Raw genomic sequence first — 21,500 nt, 5'->3', positions numbered from 1 at the left:
TTTTTCTTTATTTTTTTTTTGAGAATTAAGGGGGCTGAATGGTTGAGAACTGGGAACTCGTGGCTCCGTCTGGGGTGCCAGCTGTTTGAAACTAGACAGGATACCCTCCTTCCTCGGAGCCTGGACTCCCTCTTTGGAACACAGGGATAGGAGTCCCGTGGATTAGGGTTGTTTTGAGGGTGGAATTTCTCAACTCCTCATTCAGATACTTACAGAGCACCTACTATGTACCCGACACTATCATTTCATTTCATTTATTCTTTGATTCAATCGGCCACAAAAACATTTTATCAGTTTCCTATTGAATTCCACACACTTTGCCAGGTTTGCAAATACAGAAGCAATTAAGAGGCAGAATTTGCCTTCCAAGAGCTCCTAGTCAATTAAGCAAAGAGACTCTGATCCCTAGTTAAGGATACCCAGACACATGCCTCTGTGACTTCTGTTGTCACAGAGGTGGGACGATTTAAATGATTAAAACTATTAAAGATTAGAAATTCAGTTCCTCAGTTGCACTGGCCACAATTCTGGTGCTTCATGGCCACACGTGGCTGGTGGCTGCCACACTGGACAGGGCAGGTCTAGAACGTTTCCATCAAGGCAGAGAGTTCTACTGGACATTGCTGCTGTCCTGACCATTGATCCTGACCCTTGTCTCTTCTTTCATATCCAACATTCTGATCCATCAGCAAATCCCACTGGTTCTACCTACATGACAGACCTAGGACCACTCTCCTCACCTTCACTGTCACTGCTTTGTCCCCGAGCTGCATCTCCTCCCTGGATTAAAGTTGCTATCTCATGCCTGGATTACCACCTAACAGTGACCTCTGCTTCCACCCTTGCCCCCTACAGTCTGTTATCCATGCAGGAGCTATGTAAATCAAATCAAATCATGACATTCCTTGGCTCAAAAACTACCATGATCTCATACGGAGGAAAATCAAGACCTTAGGGTGGCCAAGGTCCTGCATGAACTGGTCCCCCCACCCCGTGTTCTCTCTGACCTCACTGCATACTCATTTCCTAAAGCCCTGCTCCCAGTGGATTGAACTCCTGGCTATTCTTCCACACACCAGGCACACCCCTGCCTCAGGGCTTTTGCTCCTGCTGTTTCTTTTGCCTGGAGCACTCTTAACACATATATCCACATGGCTGATACCTCATCCCCTTCAAGTCTTTATTCTAGGGGCACCTTCTTGGGTGAGGCCTTCTCCAAAGATCCTATTGCTACCCTCCTCCCCCTAACACCCCCTATCTGTTTCCCTGCTTTTTTTGCTCCATCCCATATATTATCATATGCCTTGGTGCACATTTTTGCATAATTTTCTTGTTTATTTTTTGACCATCGATGAGAATCTAAACTCCATGAGGGTGCAGAATTTTTTTTTTAATTAAAGTACAGTTAATGTACAATATTATACAAGTTTTAGGCATACGACAGAGTGATTCAATAATTTATAGATTATACTCCCATTTAAAGTTATTATAAAATATTGGCTATATTCCCTGTGCCGTACATTATATTCTTGTAGCGTATTTATTTTATACATAATAGTTTGTATCTCTTAATCCCCTCCGCCTATCTTGAGGGTGCAGATTTTTGTCTGTTCTGATTTCTTCATTGCTGTGTCTACAGTGCCTTGAAAATGCCTGGCACATAGTAAACGCTCAGTAAATATTTGCTGATTGAATGAATCAGTGAAGGGGAACACATCGGTGAATAAGAACATGAAGGATCTTACCTTTTAAGCGGGGAAGACACAAAACCAAATTAAAAAATAAGGTTACATTAGGTCTGAACACGTATAATGCACAAGCTAAAATAGGGGGATGTTGGGAACTCCCTGGTGGTCCAGTGGTTAGGACTCAGTGCTTTCATTGCTGAGGGCCCGGGTTCGATCCCTGGTCAGGAACCAAGATCCCCCAAGCCTCGTGGCACAGCCAAAAAAAATTAAAAAATAAAAAATAAAATAAAATAGGGGGATGTCATGTGGGAGGAGGGGACTAGTCAGAGGTGACATTTGAGCTGGGACCTGTGCAATGAGAGGGAGGTGGCTTTGTGAGGTTCAGAGTAAAGTCATTTCAAGTAGGAAGAACAGCATGTGCAAAGGCCCAGGGACAGGACTGAACTCTGCATGTTCAAGGGGCAACAAAAAGAAGGCCAGTGGGGCTAGAGAGTAAAGAGGGGGAGCAGAGGGACGTGGAGTCAGGCACATAAACACAGTGCCCGCCCACACAGCCTTGTCCTGGAGATTAAATGGGTTAATGGGTTAAAGGCCATTCAGGGGAAATCATAACTGAGTTAACTAGACAAAAAAGGGAACATTATTCTAGGCAGAAAATAGTATGTACCCAGGTCCTAGAGAGAATGCGAAGAATCATGATGAATGCAACGAATGAGCAAAGGCCAGAGGAACTGCAAGATAGAAAGATCAAGGGGGAAGAGTGGGGTGGGACAAAGTTAACCAGAACCTTGGGGGCCCTTGGAGGCCTTGACAAGGAACTGGATTTTGTTCCAATGGCAACGGGGAGCCACTCAAGGGTTCTGAGCAGAGGAGTGACCTGATCTGACAAACTTCAAAATATCACTCTAGAGGTTGGGATTGACATATACACACTACTATATATAAAATAGATAACTAATAAGGACCTACTGTATAGCACAGGGAACTCTACTCAATACTCTGTAATGACCTGTATGGGCAAAGAATCTAAAAAGGAGTAGGTATATGTATATGTATAACTGATTCACTTTGCTGTACAGCAGGAACACAGTATTGTGAATCAACTACACTCCAATTAAAATTTAAAAAATAAAACCTTAGCCAAAGTAGCAAAAAAAAAAATCACTCTGGCTGCTTTGTGGAGAATGGACTGCGTTGACACAAGGCTGAGCAGAGCCAGGGAGGCCAGTGGCGACGGGCTGCCGCAGTGATCCACGCAAGAGATGGTGGCGGACCACGGAGAGAGCGCAGCTCCATGAGATATTTAGGAATTGAAAAGGCTGAGATTTGGACCTAGATTGGAAGTGGAGGAGGAATTAAACGCAACTTCGGTTTCTGGTTGAGCAGCTGCGTGGATAATGGTGCCCTTTACGACAGCAAGAAAGTCTTGGGGGAGGAACAGGCTTTCAGGGCGATATCAAAGACTCTTTAAGGGTGACTGCTGCAGGCGGAAATGTCCAGGATGCTGCCACAAATCCGGGGAGGGGCCTGGGCTTGCACCTAAAGCCTCGGTACAGGACCCTGCACTGCGACAGCTGCGCCTCTTACAGTCGTTAGGGGGGCATGGGCACCTGGGCACCTTTGGGGTGTGCCGCTCTTCCTCCTAAGTTAGTAGTGACCACCTTCGAAGATGAAAGAATCTAGAGAGCTGAAATAGATTCTTTATTTTAGGGATGGAAATAGGATAAAAAAGATACCTTTGTTAGTCGCCGCTGCAGTACCATCGAAAGAATATCCTGGGGAAAAAAGGAGATGTTCGTGTGTGTGTGGGAGAGGCTGGGGACCAGAAATCTGGGTCCTGGAGCCTAGGTCCCAAAGGTGGGTGATAGGGCTTGGACTCTTAGATCTGAGAAAATAGGGGTTGGGGGTTATGACTCCTGGTCTGAGGAAGGAGGGGGTGGGGGCCTGGACTCCTGAGTAAGAGGGTCTGGAGACTCGGACTTCTGGATCTGAGGCAGGAGGGGCTGGAAACCCAGACCCTTGGGTCTGGGAAAGGAGAGCCAGATGCTGGGATTCTGGGGTCCCAGGGACTCACCACGCCAGCACGGTCGCACTGGCTGAGGCTAAGGCCACAGCGACCGCGAGCAGGCACTGATTGCCCGGCGTCAGAGCCTCGGGCCTGGCCAGCAGCTCGCCCAGGCTGGGCGTCCAGGGTTCGATCATCTCCCCCTCCCGTGGCGCCCAGCGCAACACTTCCCGAAAAGCGACCTGGAGCTCAGTCTCCCCGCGCGGTGGCGGACCTGTCACTGCGGGGACGCGCACGTCAGCCGGGCGCGAGCCCCACCCCTCACGTAGCCCCGCCCCTGCCGCGCAGCTCCGCCCCGCCCGCACCGTTCAGAAAGAAGTAGAGCCGCGCCAGGGGGCGCTGGTCGTGTGTGATCACGCAAGAGAAGGTCCCGCGGTGCGTGGGCTGCACCGGCCGGATCCGTGCCAGGTATCCTCGGGCCCGCGGAATCTCTCGGAAGTAGGACAGGTCCTGAGTCCGGAGCTGCGGGACGCTCGGGCTAGAGCGGCGAGAGGAGGGGGGGCCCCTCGCCCCTCGCCCAGAAAAGATTCTCTCCGCCCCGACTCGCCAAACCACAATGTAAAGCCCCGCCCCCGAGCTAGACCACGCCTTCCTGAGCCCTGGCCCCACCCTCAGCTCTTATTTGTCGATCTTTCACGCATAGTCCCGCCTCCTAAGTCTTGACTCCGCCTCTTGGGCCTAGTATTTGCTCTCCCGCCGAAAACCTTTACGGATAACCCACCCCTGAGCTCAGGTTGTGCATTGTGAGCTTTGCCCCTTACCCTTAAATGCCGAGACCCTCCCCTTGCACGAAGTCTGAATCTAGACCGAGTCTCCACCCTCTGCATCCTGACTCCCCATCCTCTAGTAAAGCATAACCCGCCTCCTAAACTCTTCATGCTGGACCCTCCCCGACTCACACCTCCTCCTGCGAACTTCCAGGAATAGGTGATCTCTTCCTTAGGCAGCTGGAAGTTCACAGTGCAAAAGAACATAGCCTGATGACCCCGAGTCACCGTCAAGTCCTGAACTGAAGACAAGCCCGCATCACCGCCTCGGCCCGCCCACGTCCGGCCCCGCCCCCAGACCACGCCTCCTCCTCACTCAGCTCCCTCTTCCAGTTTTTCAGGTTTCTTGCCCTTCAAGGTCACGCCCCTCACCTGGGCAGTCTAGCGGGAGGTCGCAGACCGTGGAGTAGCACCCTCGGCAGCGGAAACGCCGGGCGACCTCCTGGAGTCCTATGGGACGGGAACGCTGGATCTGGGCTCCATCTGCCTCCCCTAGCCCGGGTCCCTTCGGCCACCTTAAGGTGTATTTAACCTTGGATTCTACCTGCCAGACAGAATCTGGGTCCCGCCTTCCCCGTGCTCATTGGCCAGCTCTCACCACTCTCCAGCCTCTAGGATTCCTATTGGTTTGCTTTGGTTTTCGGACCCACCTTTTATGAGGTTTGTGAACAATACCTGGTTTACTTACTTTTCCCCATGGCTCGTATTGGCCCCCTTAGGATCAGAGGCCCACCCGTCCTCTCCCATTTGTCCCAGGTTTCGACCCCTACCACCTCCCTTTCCCCGCAATTCTGAGCTTTGAATGATGTGCTTACCGCAGGGAGGGATGCAGGCCTGGACTGCGGAGAGAGAGCGAGCGTTACTACCCTATAAGTCGCGGCAGGTGCCCACCTGAAGTTCCCCTAGAGGAAACGTTTCTGGGCCGGATGCATTCCTCCAAGAGGACAGAGCCAGGCCTGCCGCGGTCCACCTAGGGGGCGGGGCCAAGCCTGCAGCATTCCACCTGTAGGCGGGGCCAGGCCTGCAGCATTCCACTAAGAGGTCAGGCAGACGGGGTCGGGGGAAAAGGGCGGCAGGCCTGCTGCTCTCACCAAGGAAGCAGGGCCAGCTCCGGTGTATTTCCGTCAAGCGGGGCGGGCTTAGATCCTGGGCGATGCTCGGAGGGGACAGTCTAACTAGGGGGCCCAGTTAGAGGTGTGGTCGGGCTGGAAGTAGGCCCTAAGGCGGCCCGGTTGGAAAGGAAACCTTTCAGAGAGTGCACAGGGCCAGACACAGAGATCCAGGAAGAGGCCCGGGCCAATCTGGGACAGGACCGTCCTAAGAAGCGGTCCCAGCTAGAGATAACCTTCCGTCGGAGGGGCGGGGCCGGACCCACAGTGGTCCGAGCAGAGGAAGAGGCTGTGACCCGAGTGACCCACCAAGGGAAGCTCGGCTCAGAGATCGGGCCAGGGGTTTGCGCTGAAGGGAGCAGATGGGGGTCTCGGGAGTGGGGTTTTCTAATTGTCTGTGCCTGGGGGAAGGAGATGGTCTATTTTACCTTCTTTAAGCTGTAATATAATCTTCTGTATTTTCTCCGCGGCATGAGGAAAGGCAACCCGAAAGGACCCTGGAGGGTAGAGGGAGTCCCTGTAGTAAAGACCCTTCCCCAAGGCTGGCCGAGCTTGACAGGACTCGCTGTCATAGTGCCTGTGCCCCTCCCCCAACCCCTCTCCACCCCCATGTCTCTGGTATATGCCACATCCTCCTACCCTGTCTACCCCAAAGGCTGACAAATCCCCACATCTCCTTCCTTCTGCTGACTCTGGACTAATCTCTCTGATGGAACCCCTCAGCATCATCTGTGTTATCTTGTTGAGGGGAAAGGGAGGATAAAGGTCACATTTCTTTCAAGGCCTACGAGGCTCTATATGGCCTGGCTTACTCTCCCTCTCTATTCCATCCCTAATACCCACCTTTCATTCCCCCTAATATGAAAAGAACCATACTTTCTAGCACCTCAGGGCCTTTGCACATGCCACCTTCAGTTTCTAGCACATCTCTACCCCTACTCCTACTCATCCTTCATGTCACACCCTGTGTCACCTCCTTAGAGGTTTTCCCTGACCACAAGTATAATCTAATCCAGTCCCCTATTTTTGTCTCTAATAGTGCCCCATTCATTCCATTATAGCTCTCACCAGTTTGCAAATACATACATTTATATATACATAGTGATCATTTAAGTCTGTCTCTTAGTGCTGTGTCCTCAGAACCCAGGAGAGGGCCCTGAGTCTTAGAAATAAGTATGTGTAGAATGAATTCCAGGATCCAACTGGAATGGAGACCACAGCTGGAGGCAGTGGCCCCAATCCATCCTTTGGATGTGTTATATTTGGCCTGGAAAGTATTTTTAAAAATGAACCAGTTGCCATCATGTAAAATTTGGGAAAAGTCACATAAAATGTTTGGCATCCCTTTAAGAAACTTGGAAGAGCTGTAAGAGAGACGGTATTTCCATGAGGCAGCAGCTAGCTGGAGCTTAGTAGCAGCCTTCCCCTTCAGACAGGGCACACACTCACTTTTACAGAGCTCCCAGCCTCTTCATTTCTATCCCTCTTGCACTCCTTTTTTTCCCCTTTTCTTTCTCTTCTTTATTTTTTTGGCCATGCCACATGGCACCATGTGGGATCTTAGTTCCCCGACCAGGTATCGAACCTGTGCCCCCTGCAGTGGAAGCATGGAGTCCTAACCACCAGGGAAGTCCCTCACTCTTTTTATGTTCTCTGTCCTTATGGATGTTTGAGTTTTGACCACTGAAATGGCCTCCAAGCTATAAGGTTTTGGGGCTTTTTCAAAGTGGATGGGTGGAATGATTTACAGGGGGAGGTGGTTTTGGAAGTCAAGAAACGTGGCAGGGTCCTATGGGCTGAATTGTGTCCCTCCCAAATTCATATGTTGAAGTCCTAACCCCCAGGCCTTTAGAATGTAACTGTACTTGGAGATAGAGTCTTAAGGAGGTAATTAGGTTAAAATGAGGTCTTTAGGGTGGGCCTTAATCCAATATGACTGATGTCCTTAGAAGAATAGGAAATTTGGACACAGACACAGAGGGAAGACAGTAATCTACAAGCCAAGGAGAAAGGCCTCAGAAGAAACCAACCCTGCTGACACTGACACCTTGATCTTGGACTTCTAGCCTCCAAAATTGTGAACAAATAAATTTCTGTTATTTAAGCCACCCGGTCTGTGGTATTTTGTTACAGCAGCCCTAGCAAACAAATACACAGGGATTGCCAGTTGCCTCAAAATATCTATTTTCTCTTTAGTAACATAATACTGCATTTTAGCTGAGAAAGCACCCTTCCCAGCTTCAGCTAAAAGACTGCATTTCCCAACCTCCCTTGCAGCTAGTTGTGGTCATGTGACCTAGTTGTGCTCATCTGACCAACTTCTGCTCCTTGAGATTAAGTGCAAATGTCATGTGTGAGTTACAGAAAGTAGCCTTAAGAGAGAAATGGTGCCGTATTATTGATCCCTTCCCCTTCCTCCATCCTGTTGCCTGAAACTTAGATTTCATGGCTGGTGCTCTAGCAGTTATAAAGGACCATGAGGATAAGCGGGTATACTCTAAGATGGTAAGGCAGAAAGTTGGAACGGGCTTGGGTTCCCAGGAAAATGGAGCTGTCATACTAGCCTTAAGTGCCTACCTCAAGACTTTTTTTTTTTTTTTTTTTTTTTTTTTAATTAATTAATTAATTTATTTATTTATGGCTGTGTTGGGTCTTCGTTTCTGTGCGAGGGCTTTCTCTAGTTGTGGCAAGCGGGGGCCACTCTTCATCGCGGTGCGCGGGCCTCTCACTGTCGCGGCCTCTCTTGTTGCGGAGCACAGGCTCCAGACGCGCACGCTCAGTAGTTGTGGCTCACGGGCCTAGCCGCTCCGCGGCATGTGGGATCTTCCCGGACCGGGGCATGAACCCATGTCCCCTGCATTGGCAGGCGGATTCCTAACCACTGCACCACCAGGGAAGCCCAAGACTTTTTTTTTATGGGAGAAATAAACTTCTAGCTTACTTAAGCCATTGCAGGTTCCTCTGCAATTTAAAACCATACAAAACAGGAGGGAATTGAGAATACTGGCAAGAGACTGGCTGAAGTGATGATCATTGGGTAGAAGCTGGAGGGGGCACTGAAGCCAGGAAGCAGGTTTAAAATGAGGGGTCAAGGACTTAGTGGTCTCTCCTTGGCCACAAGGCAGGCGTGTGGTCTGGAGATGGCAGGATGGTCAGGAGGATGTGGTCCGAGTTGGGTGCTCAAATGAGAGGCCAGGATGTTGGAGGAGGCATATATAAGGAATATCTGTGGACCAAACCAAATGACTCATGGGGAAGGGATACACCAAGTTAGCCATGGGGCAGGGGAGAAGCATGGGAGTGAAGTAGGGATGGAGTGAAATATCCAGAGAGGCCAAGGGGCAGGGGCTATATCAACTGAACCACCAGGGGGGGCGCGGGTGGATGTTATAAAGTCTCCCCCAAAAGAGGTGCTTCATTAGGAACTTCCAACTGTTTCTGATCATCTGGGTTTGAGTCCTGTCTCTTCCAATTATAAGCACACCTGTCTCACACCTGAGCTAGCCATCACACATCCTCCTCCCTATGTGACCTCGGCCAAGTATTTAACCTTCCTGATCCTCAGTTTCCTCGTTCATAAAACGGGGACAATATTGGTGTCTACCTCACAGGGTTGGCGGGGAGGATTTAATGTCATACAACATAAAAGCATTCCCCTTCCAAACTATGCGCCAGGTACCATTTAATGACCATGTGGGATAATGTCTCTAAGTGCTTGGAAGGGTGCCTGGCACACCGTGTTATAGAAGGGTCACCTACTGGTATTCCCATCCCCAAGTTTGAGATGGGGAAACCAAGGCACAGAGAGGTTAGGAAGGCGGCCCAAGGTCACAAAGCTAGATTTGAACCCAGGTGGTCCCACTCCAGAGCCTCCACATGCGACCACTACCTGTGGTACACACACTGCCCTCCTTGACACCATATTAGCCACTCCATGGTTTACATACACTAACAGTGTCACCTGCCACCACCAGGAGCCACTCTGAGTCAGCACGTCCATCTCTCAGGTCCTCCATTTGGGAGAGACCCAGGAGTCATCCTCGATTCTTCCCATACCCCTCACCCCATATATGTCGGGTCCAGATATCTCCTGGGTCCATCCCCCCTGTCCAGCTGAGCCCCAACTTGCCCATCTGGAAAATGGGGCTATAAAACTCCACCTCATAGGGCTGATGCAAGGATATCCTTTAGGAAGATAATTAACAAGTAACTCTGCCAGGACTTCCCTGGTGGTCCAGTGGTTTAGACTCTGAGCTTCCACTGCAGGGGGCACGGGTTCGATCCCTGGTCAGGGAACTAAGATCCCGCGTGCCGCACCGCATGGCCAACAAAAAGATATATAAACAAAACACAGCATCTTCCATGTAAGGGGCAGGTTGGTCTGGGCCCACCTGAACCACCGCATCTGGCCCGAGCCACCACTGACCTCACTGGTCTCTCTGCTTCAGCCCTTGACCCCCGTGGCCTTAGTCAGACACCCTCCTTCCTTAAAATCTTCCAATGGCTTCCCCATATCAAGAGCAAAAGCCGAAGAGACTGGCTAAAGTGACGGTCATTGGGTATAAGCTGGAAAGAGGAGCCACCTCTGCTAAAGTCAGACCAAGGGCCCGCCATAGCGGTTCTCAAAGTGTGTCCCTAGAACAGCAGCAGCAGCTCCTGGGAACTTGTTAGAAATGTCCATTTCTGGGCCCCACCTCAGACCTACTGCTCAGAAACAGAGGGTGGGGCCCAGGAGTCTGCATTTAAATAAGCTCCCGGGAGGTTCTGACATACACTGTGGGGCTAGAGAACCACTGGCCCCAGGGCCTTTGCACTGGCTCTTCCCTCTGCCTGGAAGCTCTCTCCCCAGGTTATCTGCATGGCTCTCACTGTCCCCTCGTTCCAGTCTTTGCTCAATTGGACCTTCTCATTTGCACCTCTCCTGATCACCCCATTGGCCACCCCATTCCCTTCCCCTTCTGTTCTCCTCCACAGCACAGATCACCAACTGACATCAATGGCATTTCACTGATTATGTTTAATAATCAACATAAGCAACCTGAGGGCAGGTGGCTTGCACTTTTGGTCACAGCTGTGTCCCTGTCACATTCAATAAATACCTGTGGAGTACCAGCTTCTCCCAGCCTCCAATCTCCCTCCAGTCCGTCCTCCATATGGCCCCAGAGGATCTTTCTACACCCAGAGCTGACCCTGCCCTTCCCCAGCTCACAGCCCTGCTCCTTCAGGACAGAGTGTCAAGTCTCCCTGACTCCCAGCTGAACGCTGGATGTCCCCCAGGCCCCTCGCAGTCATTACATCCTCGCCCAGCTGGCCATCTGCCCCCACCCCTGCTCTTCCTCCCAGGCTCCCCGTCTCAGGGATGACCCACTGCCCCCTCAGGCATGGAGCCGGACCCCGGGCACGGCCCCTAACCCTCTTCTTCCCCTTTTCCTGAACAGCTCACAGATCCAAGCCCCATCCCTCCTGCCCTTGACTCTCCCCACCCGATCCCCTCTTCTCCACCTTCACAACCCCCGCCCCAGCTCTGGCCTCCTTCACAGCAGCCTCCGCCCAGGCCTCCCAGCCTCCACTCTCTCCCCTGCTCCAGTCGGTCCCACACACAGCCCTTGCCAGGGTCTTCTACACCCAGAGCTGGACTTGTTTCTGCTCTTTTCAAAACCTTCTGTGACAAGTTGGCCTACACTGGGGAGAAAAGGCATCTCCTGGAATCTTCCTCCCTCCTCCCCAGCCAGCTCTGAGTTCCTCAGCTCTCCAGTTGGGGGCGGGGGATCCGCAGCTGAAGTCTTCTCCATGCTGGACCCCCCGGGCGCCCCCTGGATAGATGGGAACCTCGTCATGTTTAGGGATCTTTGTCAAAAAGCTCCGTGGCAAGAGCAGGAAGCAAAAGAAGGAACAGCTAAGATGCAGAAATAAGTGCAGAGCCCCCAGACCACTGACGTGGCCAGTTTATGCTGCAAAGCAGTGAGCGCTCCCACCCCCAGTCTCCAGCACACTGTGGGCGTGGGGGTGGGGGGGATCCTGTGTCACGTGACCACGGTGGCCTGCTGTGATCACTGCTCAGGCTGCCCCTGGGCCGCAAGGGCCGCCCCAGCCCTGAGGTCCCTCCCCACCCGGCACACGCATGTGTTTCTCTACAGTGTGTGTCTCACCCACCCCAAGGCTGTCACGTGTGCCTGTCTCCCTTCACAGCTGTCACCTGAATCATCCTCTCTCTCCCTGTTCCTACCTGTCTTCCGGCCCCCTAATAGCCTCACATGTCAAAAATGTGGAATTACTTTGTTAACTGTAGGGAATATGTGTGTTTTATCCTAGAGGAAGATCTCCTTCCTGAAGTCTGTCTCACTGGGGGTGCCCCTCCCTCTCACTGAGCTCTGAGGCCACCCTGGGAAGCAAGGAGATTGTCCCATCTCTCAGATGGGTAAGTTGAGGCCCGGGGGGGGCCGGGGGGCGTGATGCATCCAGAATCTCATAGCCAGGAAGAGGGCAAGCCACACAGTGAGGTCAGAACACACATCTCCCTGATCTCAGCTGGCTTGAGACTCTAAGTTACTTCTGCACTGTCCCCACCAGCCCCTGCCCATCTCCTCTCCCCGACAAGGCTGCCCAGCTCCCTCAGCTTCAAGCGTCACCTCCTCCGAGATCACTGTCAAGTTCTGGGCTTTCCCCGCACAAACATCCATCTCCTGGGGGCTCCAAGCCCACATCTCCCACCGCTGCCGGCCCCGCCCCACTCACCCTGGGCAGCGGCCACCTCCTGCAGGGAGTGGGTCATCCGGGTGAAGGCGTCGTGCAGGTGGCTCCTTTCATCGTAGTCTGGGGGTCGGAGGCAGGAGCTGGGGCGAAGCGGTTCCCCCAACACCACATCCCCAAAGTGGACCTTCCTCTGCCTCTCTCTGAGTCTCTGGCCCCCCGTCTCTGAGTCTCTGTCCTCCTGTCTCTGAGTCTCTGCCCCCCCCATGTCTCCATCCTCCCGTCTCTGAGCCTTCGTCCCCCTCAGTCTCTCCAGGCCTCTCTGGTCCCTCCCTCCACATGCCCCCCTTGGGGCCCTGGAGGATGGTGGGGGGTCTCCTCACTGATTTCAGTGTCCAGGAGGCCCTTAAAGGCATCTGTGAAGGCCTCCTCACACTTCCCGAGGTCGGGGCTCTCCAGGCCGGCGAAGATCTGGCAGATTTGGAGGCGCTCGTTGTAAGACGTGAAGCAGAGGAGACAGGCCCAGGCGGAGGCCCTGAAAACCGTGAGGGCCACCAGGGCGGACGGCACAGCGCTCCCTGGGGCCAGAAGGGCCATAGCGGAGGGTCTCAGCCTGTGGAGAAGCTGGAGACTTTTGTGAGGTCACCGTGGTGTGGGGGAGGGGCTCAAGATACGGGGTCAGAGGTCGGGTTTCAGTCTCCAGTCCAATGTCAGGCTCCAGGGTTTTCAGGGAGGAAGGGTGTGTGGGAGTAGGGGTCAGGGGTCAGGGTCGGACCCCAGGCTGATGGTTGGGCCGGATGCCAGGCTCCCAAGAACCTCACCTGTGACCCTGGACGTCCTCACAGGTTAAAGGGTCTCAGGGACCCAGAGGCCGGCAGTACGGTGTGCGGGGGCCCGCCAGGCCCTGGGGTGTGGTAGTGGGGTGCAGCAGAAACGGACATGGCACAGAGACACCGTGAGGGCCCGAAAGACAGAAACCGAGCCATGGAGAGACATCGGGAGCGTCAGAGACCCAGAAAGCACCATAAGAGACAGATGGAGACAGGGTCTCAGAGGTCACTGTGCAGAGACCCAGCGGGGATGGAGAGACAGAGAGAAAGCAAAGCAGAGATATCCTGATGGGAGAGGAACTCTTCGAGGGAAGGGGGAGGAAGGGATGGAGGGACGAGGACACGAGGAGCAGCCCAGCCTCTCCTCCCAGGATCCCTGCGGCAGCCCCTCTCCCTAGCCTGGCGGGGTGGGGCAGGGGACGGGGTCAGGGGTCCCCGCCGGGCCGTCCCGTGCAGGGCGCAGCCTGGGGAAAGCTAGGAGGCCGTATAGTGATCTCCGTGGGTGTCCTCCTCAACTATACAACCTCCTACCTCAGCCCGGGGGGCGCGGCAGGTGGACAGACAGACGGATGGACTGGACGGACAGACGGGGGCCAGGGAGGGCGGGGAGGGCCGGGGAGGCCCCAGCCGCGATGGTGAGCCCCCGACACGGACCCACAGACACGAGCTTGTGTGCGGCGAAGGCCCCGCAAGGTCGGTTCTACGGGTGGGTGCCAGGACCCAGGAATCCGGGCCCCCGGCCCCCTCCTCCCCAAGGAACCCAGGAGTCAGTCCCTCGGCCCATTCCTCACCAGGGACCCAAGAATTCACGCCCCAGGCCCCTTCCTCCCCATAGGTCCCCGCAATCCAGGCCCCCTACCCCCCTCTCCTCCCCCAGATTCAGAAGTCCAAGTCCATAGCCCCCCTTCTCCCCTGGGGACCCAGGAAGCCGGGCCCCCAGCCCCCTCCCTCAGACCTGGGAGTCCGGCCAGGCCTGCCTTCTTGGAGAAGACACAGCCTGGTTTCCTGGATCCCGGGTCAGAGGGAACCTCACCTGTTTTGGAGTTTGGTCCCTTGGACAAGACGGTTCCCTACCTACCTGTCAGATTCGGAAATCCAGGACCGGTGTGGAGACCGCCCAAGGGATATAAAACCGTCAAAGCCTTTCTGGGTATTTTTTCCCCTCTCTCTTCCCTTCTTTTGGCCTCTCATCATGCACAACACTGACAGCTACAATCCCTGAGCGCTGATACCGCCCCAGGCCTCTGTCATGTGGCAGGCAGGGGCTCAAGGTGCCATCAGCACCCCCATTTTGCAGGTGGGAAGGCTGAGCCCCAGCCAGCTGGTGAGTGGGAGGGGCCAGGCCTGCAAGGCAGCGGGACCAGCACCCACCCTTCCCACCCCTGGGCTGAGTCTGTGCACCTGAGAGCCTCCGCCTCTGTCCAGCGCTCCGTCTGTCTTGCTCTCACTGTCCCCGGCTCCATCTCCATCTTTCTGCTTCTCTCTCCCCGTCCTGCCGTGTCTCTTTCTGCTGCCGCTGGCTCCGTCTCTGTCTTACCTGGTCTCCATTTCCTCCAGCCTCTGCCTGCTTCTCCCCGGCTCTGCGCTGCCCATCCTCCCCCTCAGCTCTGCCTTCTCCTCCTCACGGTGCCTTTCTCAGTCCGTCTCTCTCTCCTCTCCCCCCCTCCTGGTTCTCTCTCCTTTCTCTTTCTTTTCCTTTCCCTTCTGTCTTTCACCCTCCTCTTCTCCCCCCCCCACCCCGTCTTTGTCCCTCTCCTTCTCTCTCTCCCTCAATTTCCCTGTCTCACTCTCCTCTCCCCCTTTTTCCTGTTTGCCTCCCTCTCCCTCCCCGCCTTCTCTCCATCCCTCTGTCTCCTTCGCTCCCCTCTGTCTCTCTCCTTTTCTCTCTCCCTTTCTCCTTCCCTCCCTCCTAGGTCTCTCTCCTCCCTTCCCTCCCTCCCCTTCTCTCTCTCTCGCTCCCTTTCTCCTTCCCTCTCTCCCTCCCCCTCGCAGCAGCTCGGAGCCAGGTCTGGAGCTGGGGTGGCTCGAGAAGGGGCCCAGGGCTGGGGTAGCGACCTACTGAGGAGGGGGAGGAGAGGCGGGAAGGGGGCGGGGGAGGCAAGGGGGGAGGAAGGGGCCAGAGACGGGTCTACGGTCCCAGCTCTCACTCCCCTTCCCTCCTTCCCAACCTCCCAGACCCTCAGGCGGGGGCGAGAGTCAGGCCAAGGTGGGGAGGAAGGGGAAGGGAGGAGGCTGCCCCCGCCGCCCCCCCACCCAACAACCTGGCCCAGAGCCCAGGCCTGGGTTCCCAGCATGCCCCGGGGCTGCCTGGGGCCTGAGGAGGGGGGTGAGAGCAGAGGGGAAGCTGAGAATCTTAAAGATTTGCAGGACCTGAGCATCTCCCCACTCCTCCCACACATTTCTCCTCGGGAAAACTGAGGCCCAGAGAGAAGGGTCAGGACTTGTTCAAGGTCACTGGACAAGGCCTTGGTGGAGGCCCGAACTCCCTGGGCCCATAGGCCGGATTTGGGGAAAAGGTTGGCGCTGGACTTCCCCCAGGTCTGGGTCCCCCTCCCCCTCTCTGCAGACCCTGGGGAGCCCCCAAGGGTCAGAGAGCAGACCCAAACAGTCTGGCACCATGGCAACCAGTTGGCCCCGCCCCCTTAACCCCCAGAGGGCTGGACTCCAGCTGGGGCTAAAGAGGAGGTGGGGACTCCTGGGTTCTGGGGAGGAAGGGGCTGGGGGCCCGAACACTGGGCTTTCGTGGAGAGCGGGGACTGGAACGTGGAGCCCCAGGTCTGAGGGGAGGAGAGGCTGGAGGCCCAGACTCCTGGATCTTGGGGTGAAGGGGGCTAGGGGTTCGCATTCTGGAATTCTGAGGGAGGGGGCTGGGTCGCGGACTCCCAGGTCTAAGGGAGGAGGGGGCTGGGGCCTGGAATCCCGGGTCCCCAGGGGAGCCTGGATGCTGGGCCTCTCCTCCGCCAGACATCCCCTGCCCCCGCCGCTGACCCTGGCCTGTCTGGCAGCCCAGACAGCCTCCCCCACTCCTCTGCAGCCCCCTCCCACTTGCACGGCTCACCCTTGACCCCTCAAAGCCCCGCAGCCCCTTCCCTGCCCCTCCCCCTCCCCTCCAGCCAGACGTTAACCCTTCCGTTGCCACAGGCACCTCCAAAGCCAGACTCTCTCCCTCCACCTCCCCTGAGGGCGCGGGAGGGCATCTCGCCCTAGTCGGCTCCAGCTCCGAACCTAGCTACCCCAGCCCCATCTCTCTCCTCCCAATGGAAACCAGGAGGTGTTCCCTGCCCGCTCCTCCTCCTGGATCCCGGAATCCAGGCCCCCAGTCCCCTCCTCCAAGGATTCAGGAGTCTGGGTTCCCAGCCCCCTCCTCCTCCAAGAGCCCAGAAATCCAGGCCCCCGGCTGCCTCCTCCCCTTAGGGACCCTGGAGTTCGGGTCCCGGGCCCCATCCCCCTCCCTCTCCGCAGACTCACGGCTCCGCAGCTCCAGCGTCGGGGGGAAGGGTCTCGGTGGGCAGCGCCCGGGCCGGGCTGAGCCGGGCCCCGCCGCCGCTGCCGACAGCTCTCCATCCTCTCCCCGCCTCCGCCGCCCGACGGCCTCTCCCCTTCCTCCCGGCGTCCCCGCCATCCTCCTTCCCTCCTCCCCGATTCCCTCCGGCCTGCGCCTCCTCCCGGCTCTGCGGGCCCGGCTCCCCCGCCCGGGACCCCGCCGGACCAGCCCCCTCCCCAGGGGGCCCCCGCCCCGGCCCCTCCCCATCGCCAGGCCCAGTCCGGCCTGGCTTCCCCCCCCACGCCGCCACCCCCCCGCCCCGGAGCTGGCCCCGGTCCAGGGGAAAAAATTCCATCCAGCCCCGGGGAGGAGGAGCGGGGCGGGGGAGGGAGCAGGGAGGGGAGGCCGGGCCGGGGAGCGTGACGCAGGGAGGAGGGAAGGGACAAAAGGGGCCGGGAGGCTGCAGAGACGGCAGCGCTCCCGCTCCTCCCTCCCTCCCTCCTCCCTCGGCCGGGGCCGGTTCTCTCCTCTCTCTCCGCTTTCTCTCGTCCCCTCCACCTCTCCTCCCTTTCCTTCTCTTTGCCCGCCTGCCTCCTCCTGGCCCTGTGCGTTTCCCTCTGTCTCTTGTCTCCGCGTCTCTCTCTTTCTCCTTACATCACCCCCCCCCCAATCAGGGTCTGCTCCTCTCCCCCCTCTTCTCTCTCCCCCTTCCTGCTCTCCCGGCCTCCTTCCCCTCCCTCGGCTTCGGGCTCTCCACCCACCCACCCACTGGGGAGAGAAGGGTGAATCAGACCCAGATCTGCCCTTGCAGACGGAGCTCACAGTCTTACGGAGGAGACAGACCCAGACGCAGACAGTTCCAATTCAGGGCGGTCGGGGTTTGACAGAGGGAGGGACCCAGCGTCTGTGGGAGGAATCCTTTCGGCACAGCTGAAAGGACCTCCAGAGAAGGCCGTGGTTGTGATTGTGACCTCCAAGAACTGGGAGAAGTTAGATCTGAATTGTTGAGAGACAGAGGGAGGAGAGGGAGAGAGAGACAGCAGTAAGGGCGTTCCAGGCAGAGGGCACAGCTCAAGCAGAGACCCAAAGGCAGGAAACCAGGGGCCATTCTGGGAGAAGGGCAGGCAGTCAGGTCTGACGGGAGCCCAGGAGCCTGGAAGAGGAGGCTGGGGTGGTGGGCGGGGCCAGGTTCCTCCTCGCTCGGAAGGCCGGGCTGGGAACTTTCCCGTGAGGGTGACCCGGATCCTTGGAAGGCTGTGAGCAAGGGGAGGGGCAGGGTCAGAGCTGGGTGTCAGAAAGACCCCTCTGAGGGCCGTGGGGGATGAGCTGAGGGGGAGAGACTACTGGAGGCTGGGAGGCTGGGGAAGAGGATGCTTGATCAGGGGCTGGGACCCTGGGGACCCAGAGCAGGTGGTGGGGCAGAGAATGTGAGGGGGGTGATGGAGGAGGTGAAGAAGATACAACAGCCAGAAGTCTGGCCCTGAAACTGAGGGGACAGGAGTTATTCCAGATGGGGAACCAGGAAGAAGGGAGTACAGGAGAGGGAAGATGCTGTGTGCAGCTTGGGACCTTGTGGACATCAAGGGCCGGAGGACATTTAGGGAAGACATGTGGTGGGTATAGGGTTCTGGAGCTCAAACAGTGAAAAATGCAGTTTCCTCCTGCCCTGTCCCTGGCCACCCACTTCTCTCTGGGGACAGCTTATGCTTACCAGTTTCTTGTGTATCTTTCCAGAGAAATTCTATACATTTATACACATATATTATACCACCCCGCCTTTTTTGTCCCCAGGTGGGATCATATTATTCTATACTTTACTTTTTTTAAACACTATATCCTGAAGATCCTCCTATATCTGTATAGCTTATAGAGGTACCTCATTCATTTTAGTGGCTGTATAGTATTCCGTTGTATAAATTTATTTGTCCCTACTTATTCAATCAATTAGGAGGAGTTTTTTTTAACATAAAGAAACTAATGCTTATGAATATGCAAATTACTGGACTTTTTGAAGAACTGATTTCTTTCAATGCTCTTAAGCTGCTGAACCCAGATATTTGATAAATACTTCTAGGGCCTTTAAATTTTGTCATTAATTACTAATGATAGGAATAATAATGATGACAACCATACCCTTTATTGAATGTCTACTTAGGGACAGGCCCTGGGCTGGGTATTTGTTATACATTATGTCATTCAGTTAACACAGCAGTCTTATTTTTAGGAACTGTTTTATCTTCATGTAAGGATGAGGGAACTGAGTTCTGAACAGTGAGTTGCCCAAGCTCACAAAGTGAATGGCAGAGCTAGGATTCGAACCCACGCCTCTCTGGCTCCAAGTTCTATGCCCTTTCTTTGGAGATGGGCTGCCTCTGGGAAAATGTGCAACTCACCTGGGATTGCTCTCCAGCAGAGGTTAGACTTGTCATGCACACAAATTCACATTTAATAAAAGGACCTTTTGTCAGAGCCTGTACCTTGACTTGGTATCCAGAATTACTGTTAGTCTACACTCACCCCAGATACCCTGCAGTCAGCTCAGGATAGTAACCACATCACCCTGCTGTCTTCTGGTACTAACCCTGATCCCACTGTTTGTTTGTTTTTTTCTCTCTCTCTCTCTTTTTTTTTTTTTTGGCTGCGCCATGTGGCATGTGGGATCTTAGTTCCCCAGCAAGGGATCGAACCCCCGCCCCCTGCAATGGAAGTGCAGTGTCTTCACCACTAGACTGCCAGGGAAGTGTTCCCCCCCACCCCACCTCCCCCCCCCCGCCATTGTGCTGTGATTCTCAATGTCTGGGTCTGTCTCTGAGAATTCAATGAGGGCACCATTGAGGTCTGAGTCATCTCTGTCCTCAGTATCACTCAGCATAGGGTGTGGCTCAGAGCAGAGACTCAGGAAAATGTTTGCTAAATGAATGAATGGAGGGTTGGATGAATAACAAATGGTTTATGGGTTAGGCTGGGACTTGCTTAAGCCTCTGGGATAAAAGAACATAATTCCCATTAGTTCCTGAAACATAAGCCCTCCATTACCATTGGTTAGTGACCCACAGGAACCACTATTTCCATCCTTCTTTGATATACAAGATTCACAAATCCCTTGGCACCTAAGACTTAGCTACTGCAATTCTCACAAATCCCGGAGACTCAGGATCCAACATTCCCATCAGCCCCTGGGACTCAGGATCCAACATTCCCATCAGCCCCTGAGACTCAGGATACACTATTGCCATAAACCGCTGAGACTCAGGATTCACCATTCATTCCCATCAGCCCCTGAGCCTCGGGATCCACCACTACCATCTGACATTTGCACACAACTACTACAGTTCTTGTCAGCCCTTGGTACCCAACATCCATAATTCCCATCCCCTTAAGATACAGGTAGACCACCATTCCCATCAACTCCTGAGACACGAGTTCCACCTTTCCTATTATCCTTCAGAACAGCAAGCCAATGGAAAATAGAAACACCCCACCCTTCATAAGGCCATCCCCAATTTCCTGGAACAGGAAGTGTTAGCCAGAAAGACATTTCAACCTGCCCTGAAGTAGGTCTGGATCAAGGACTCATTTATTAATGCTGTAGAAAAGGGGGCACCAGGTTATGAAGAACTTCCAAGTAGCAGAGTATCCTTCCATGGGAGGAATCAACCCCCAACCGGACATAATCTTACAGCACCGTCAGAGAATGCTGCCATGTGAGGGTGAAACTCCAAACTCAAGACAATCCCCTGCAGCACCGCTTAATCCCCACAGGTGCGATAATCCTCAGGCTGGCAGAGCACAAAAATACCAGAGGATCCAAATGCAACAGATACTCCCATCGTGCCATTAAATAATCCCAAATGGCAATTTGCCCTGGTGGACTTGCAGGAATTGGGGACAGGGCCACCTTTTCTTTGTGTGTGTGGTGGTGGTGGGTGGGACGAAGATGACAAATCTTACTCCCACTGTTAACCCTTTCCTGGATTGGGGGGTTGGTGTGCTTTTTGAGGGAGGGCTTCTGCACAGCCTATCTCTTTCCCCTTAGGGCCATGCCTTCTAGTCGTCTGAATGGTGAAAGCCTTCAGCTGCTCCACTCTTCACATCTCAGCAAAAGGGACGGAAGGTGGTTCTGAGGTTCAAGGAGACTGGAGTGGGAGTGGGATTGAGTACCGTTTTTTCAAGCCATCCACTTCCCCTTCCTCTGGTAACAGAGCCTGTCTTTCCTGTGAGACACCCACTCCAGGTCACTCTAACAAGAATGTTCTAGCAAAACACCCTTCCTCCCTCCCCCAAAACACATAGCTTGGGCATGTGACCCAATACGGGCCAATCAGAACATTCATTCATTTGCGATCCCCCAACAGAGCTGATTAGAATCTAAGATTTTATTTTTCATCTTTTGAAAAAGTTTTATTTTTATTTTCATTTTATTTTATTTTTTAAGTTTATTTAAATTCACTTTATTTTATTTTTTTGGCTGCACCATGTGGCATGTGCGGTCTTAGTTCCCCGACCAGGGATTTGAACCTGTGTCCCCTGCACTGGGAATGCAGAGTCTTAAGCACTGGACCGCCAGGGAAGTCCCTATTTTTATTTTTTAAATTTTATTGAAGTATAGTCAATTTACAATGTCGTGTTAGTTTCAGGTGTACAGCACAGTGATTCAATTATACCTTTTCCCTCATAGGTTATTACAAAATATTGAATTCAGTTCCCCGTGCTATATAGTAGGTCCTTGTTGTTTATCAGCTTTATATATAGTGGTGTGTATGTGTTAATCCCAACCCCCTAATTTATCCCTCCCCTTTCCCCTTTGGTAACTATGAGTTTGTTTTCTATGTCTGTGGGTCTATTTCTGTTTTGTAAATAAATTCAT

At 54.2% G+C, this 21,500-nt stretch overlaps 1 protein-coding gene across 4 annotated transcripts; it reads right to left on the bottom strand.

Moving 5' to 3' along the window:
* Window positions 1-678: 678 nt before the first annotated feature.
* SPACA6 (sperm acrosome associated 6) lies at window positions 679-13,916 on the bottom strand. Of its 4 annotated transcripts, XM_036841234.1 has the most exons (10): window positions 12,703-13,916; window positions 12,365-12,442; window positions 6,058-6,126; window positions 5,336-5,359; window positions 4,893-4,970; window positions 4,653-4,762; window positions 4,059-4,215; window positions 3,763-3,973; window positions 3,425-3,463; window positions 679-1,653 (listed from the first exon to the last, which is right to left on the bottom strand). In XM_036841234.1, the coding sequence occupies exons 1-9, from the start codon at window positions 12,914-12,916 to the stop codon at window positions 3,430-3,432; spliced, it is 975 nt and encodes a 324-aa protein (XP_036697129.1). In that variant the 5' UTR covers window positions 12,917-13,916; the 3' UTR covers window positions 679-1,653; window positions 3,425-3,429. The 4 variants fall into 4 exon arrangements, with proteins under 4 accessions (XP_036697129.1, XP_036697133.1, XP_036697130.1 ...); XM_036841238.1 differs by lacking the exon at window positions 3,763-3,973; XM_036841235.1 differs by lacking the exon at window positions 4,893-4,970.
* Window positions 13,917-21,500: the final 7,584 nt, after the last annotated feature.

The sequence above is a fragment of the Balaenoptera musculus genome, unplaced genomic scaffold, assembly GCF_009873245.2.
Source record: "Balaenoptera musculus isolate JJ_BM4_2016_0621 unplaced genomic scaffold, mBalMus1.pri.v3 scaffold_113_arrow_ctg1, whole genome shotgun sequence".
Lineage (NCBI taxonomy): Eukaryota > Metazoa > Chordata > Mammalia > Artiodactyla > Balaenopteridae > Balaenoptera > Balaenoptera musculus.
The sequence above is the reverse complement of the archived record's forward strand: the minus strand, read 5'-3'. Positions and strand labels throughout refer to the sequence as shown.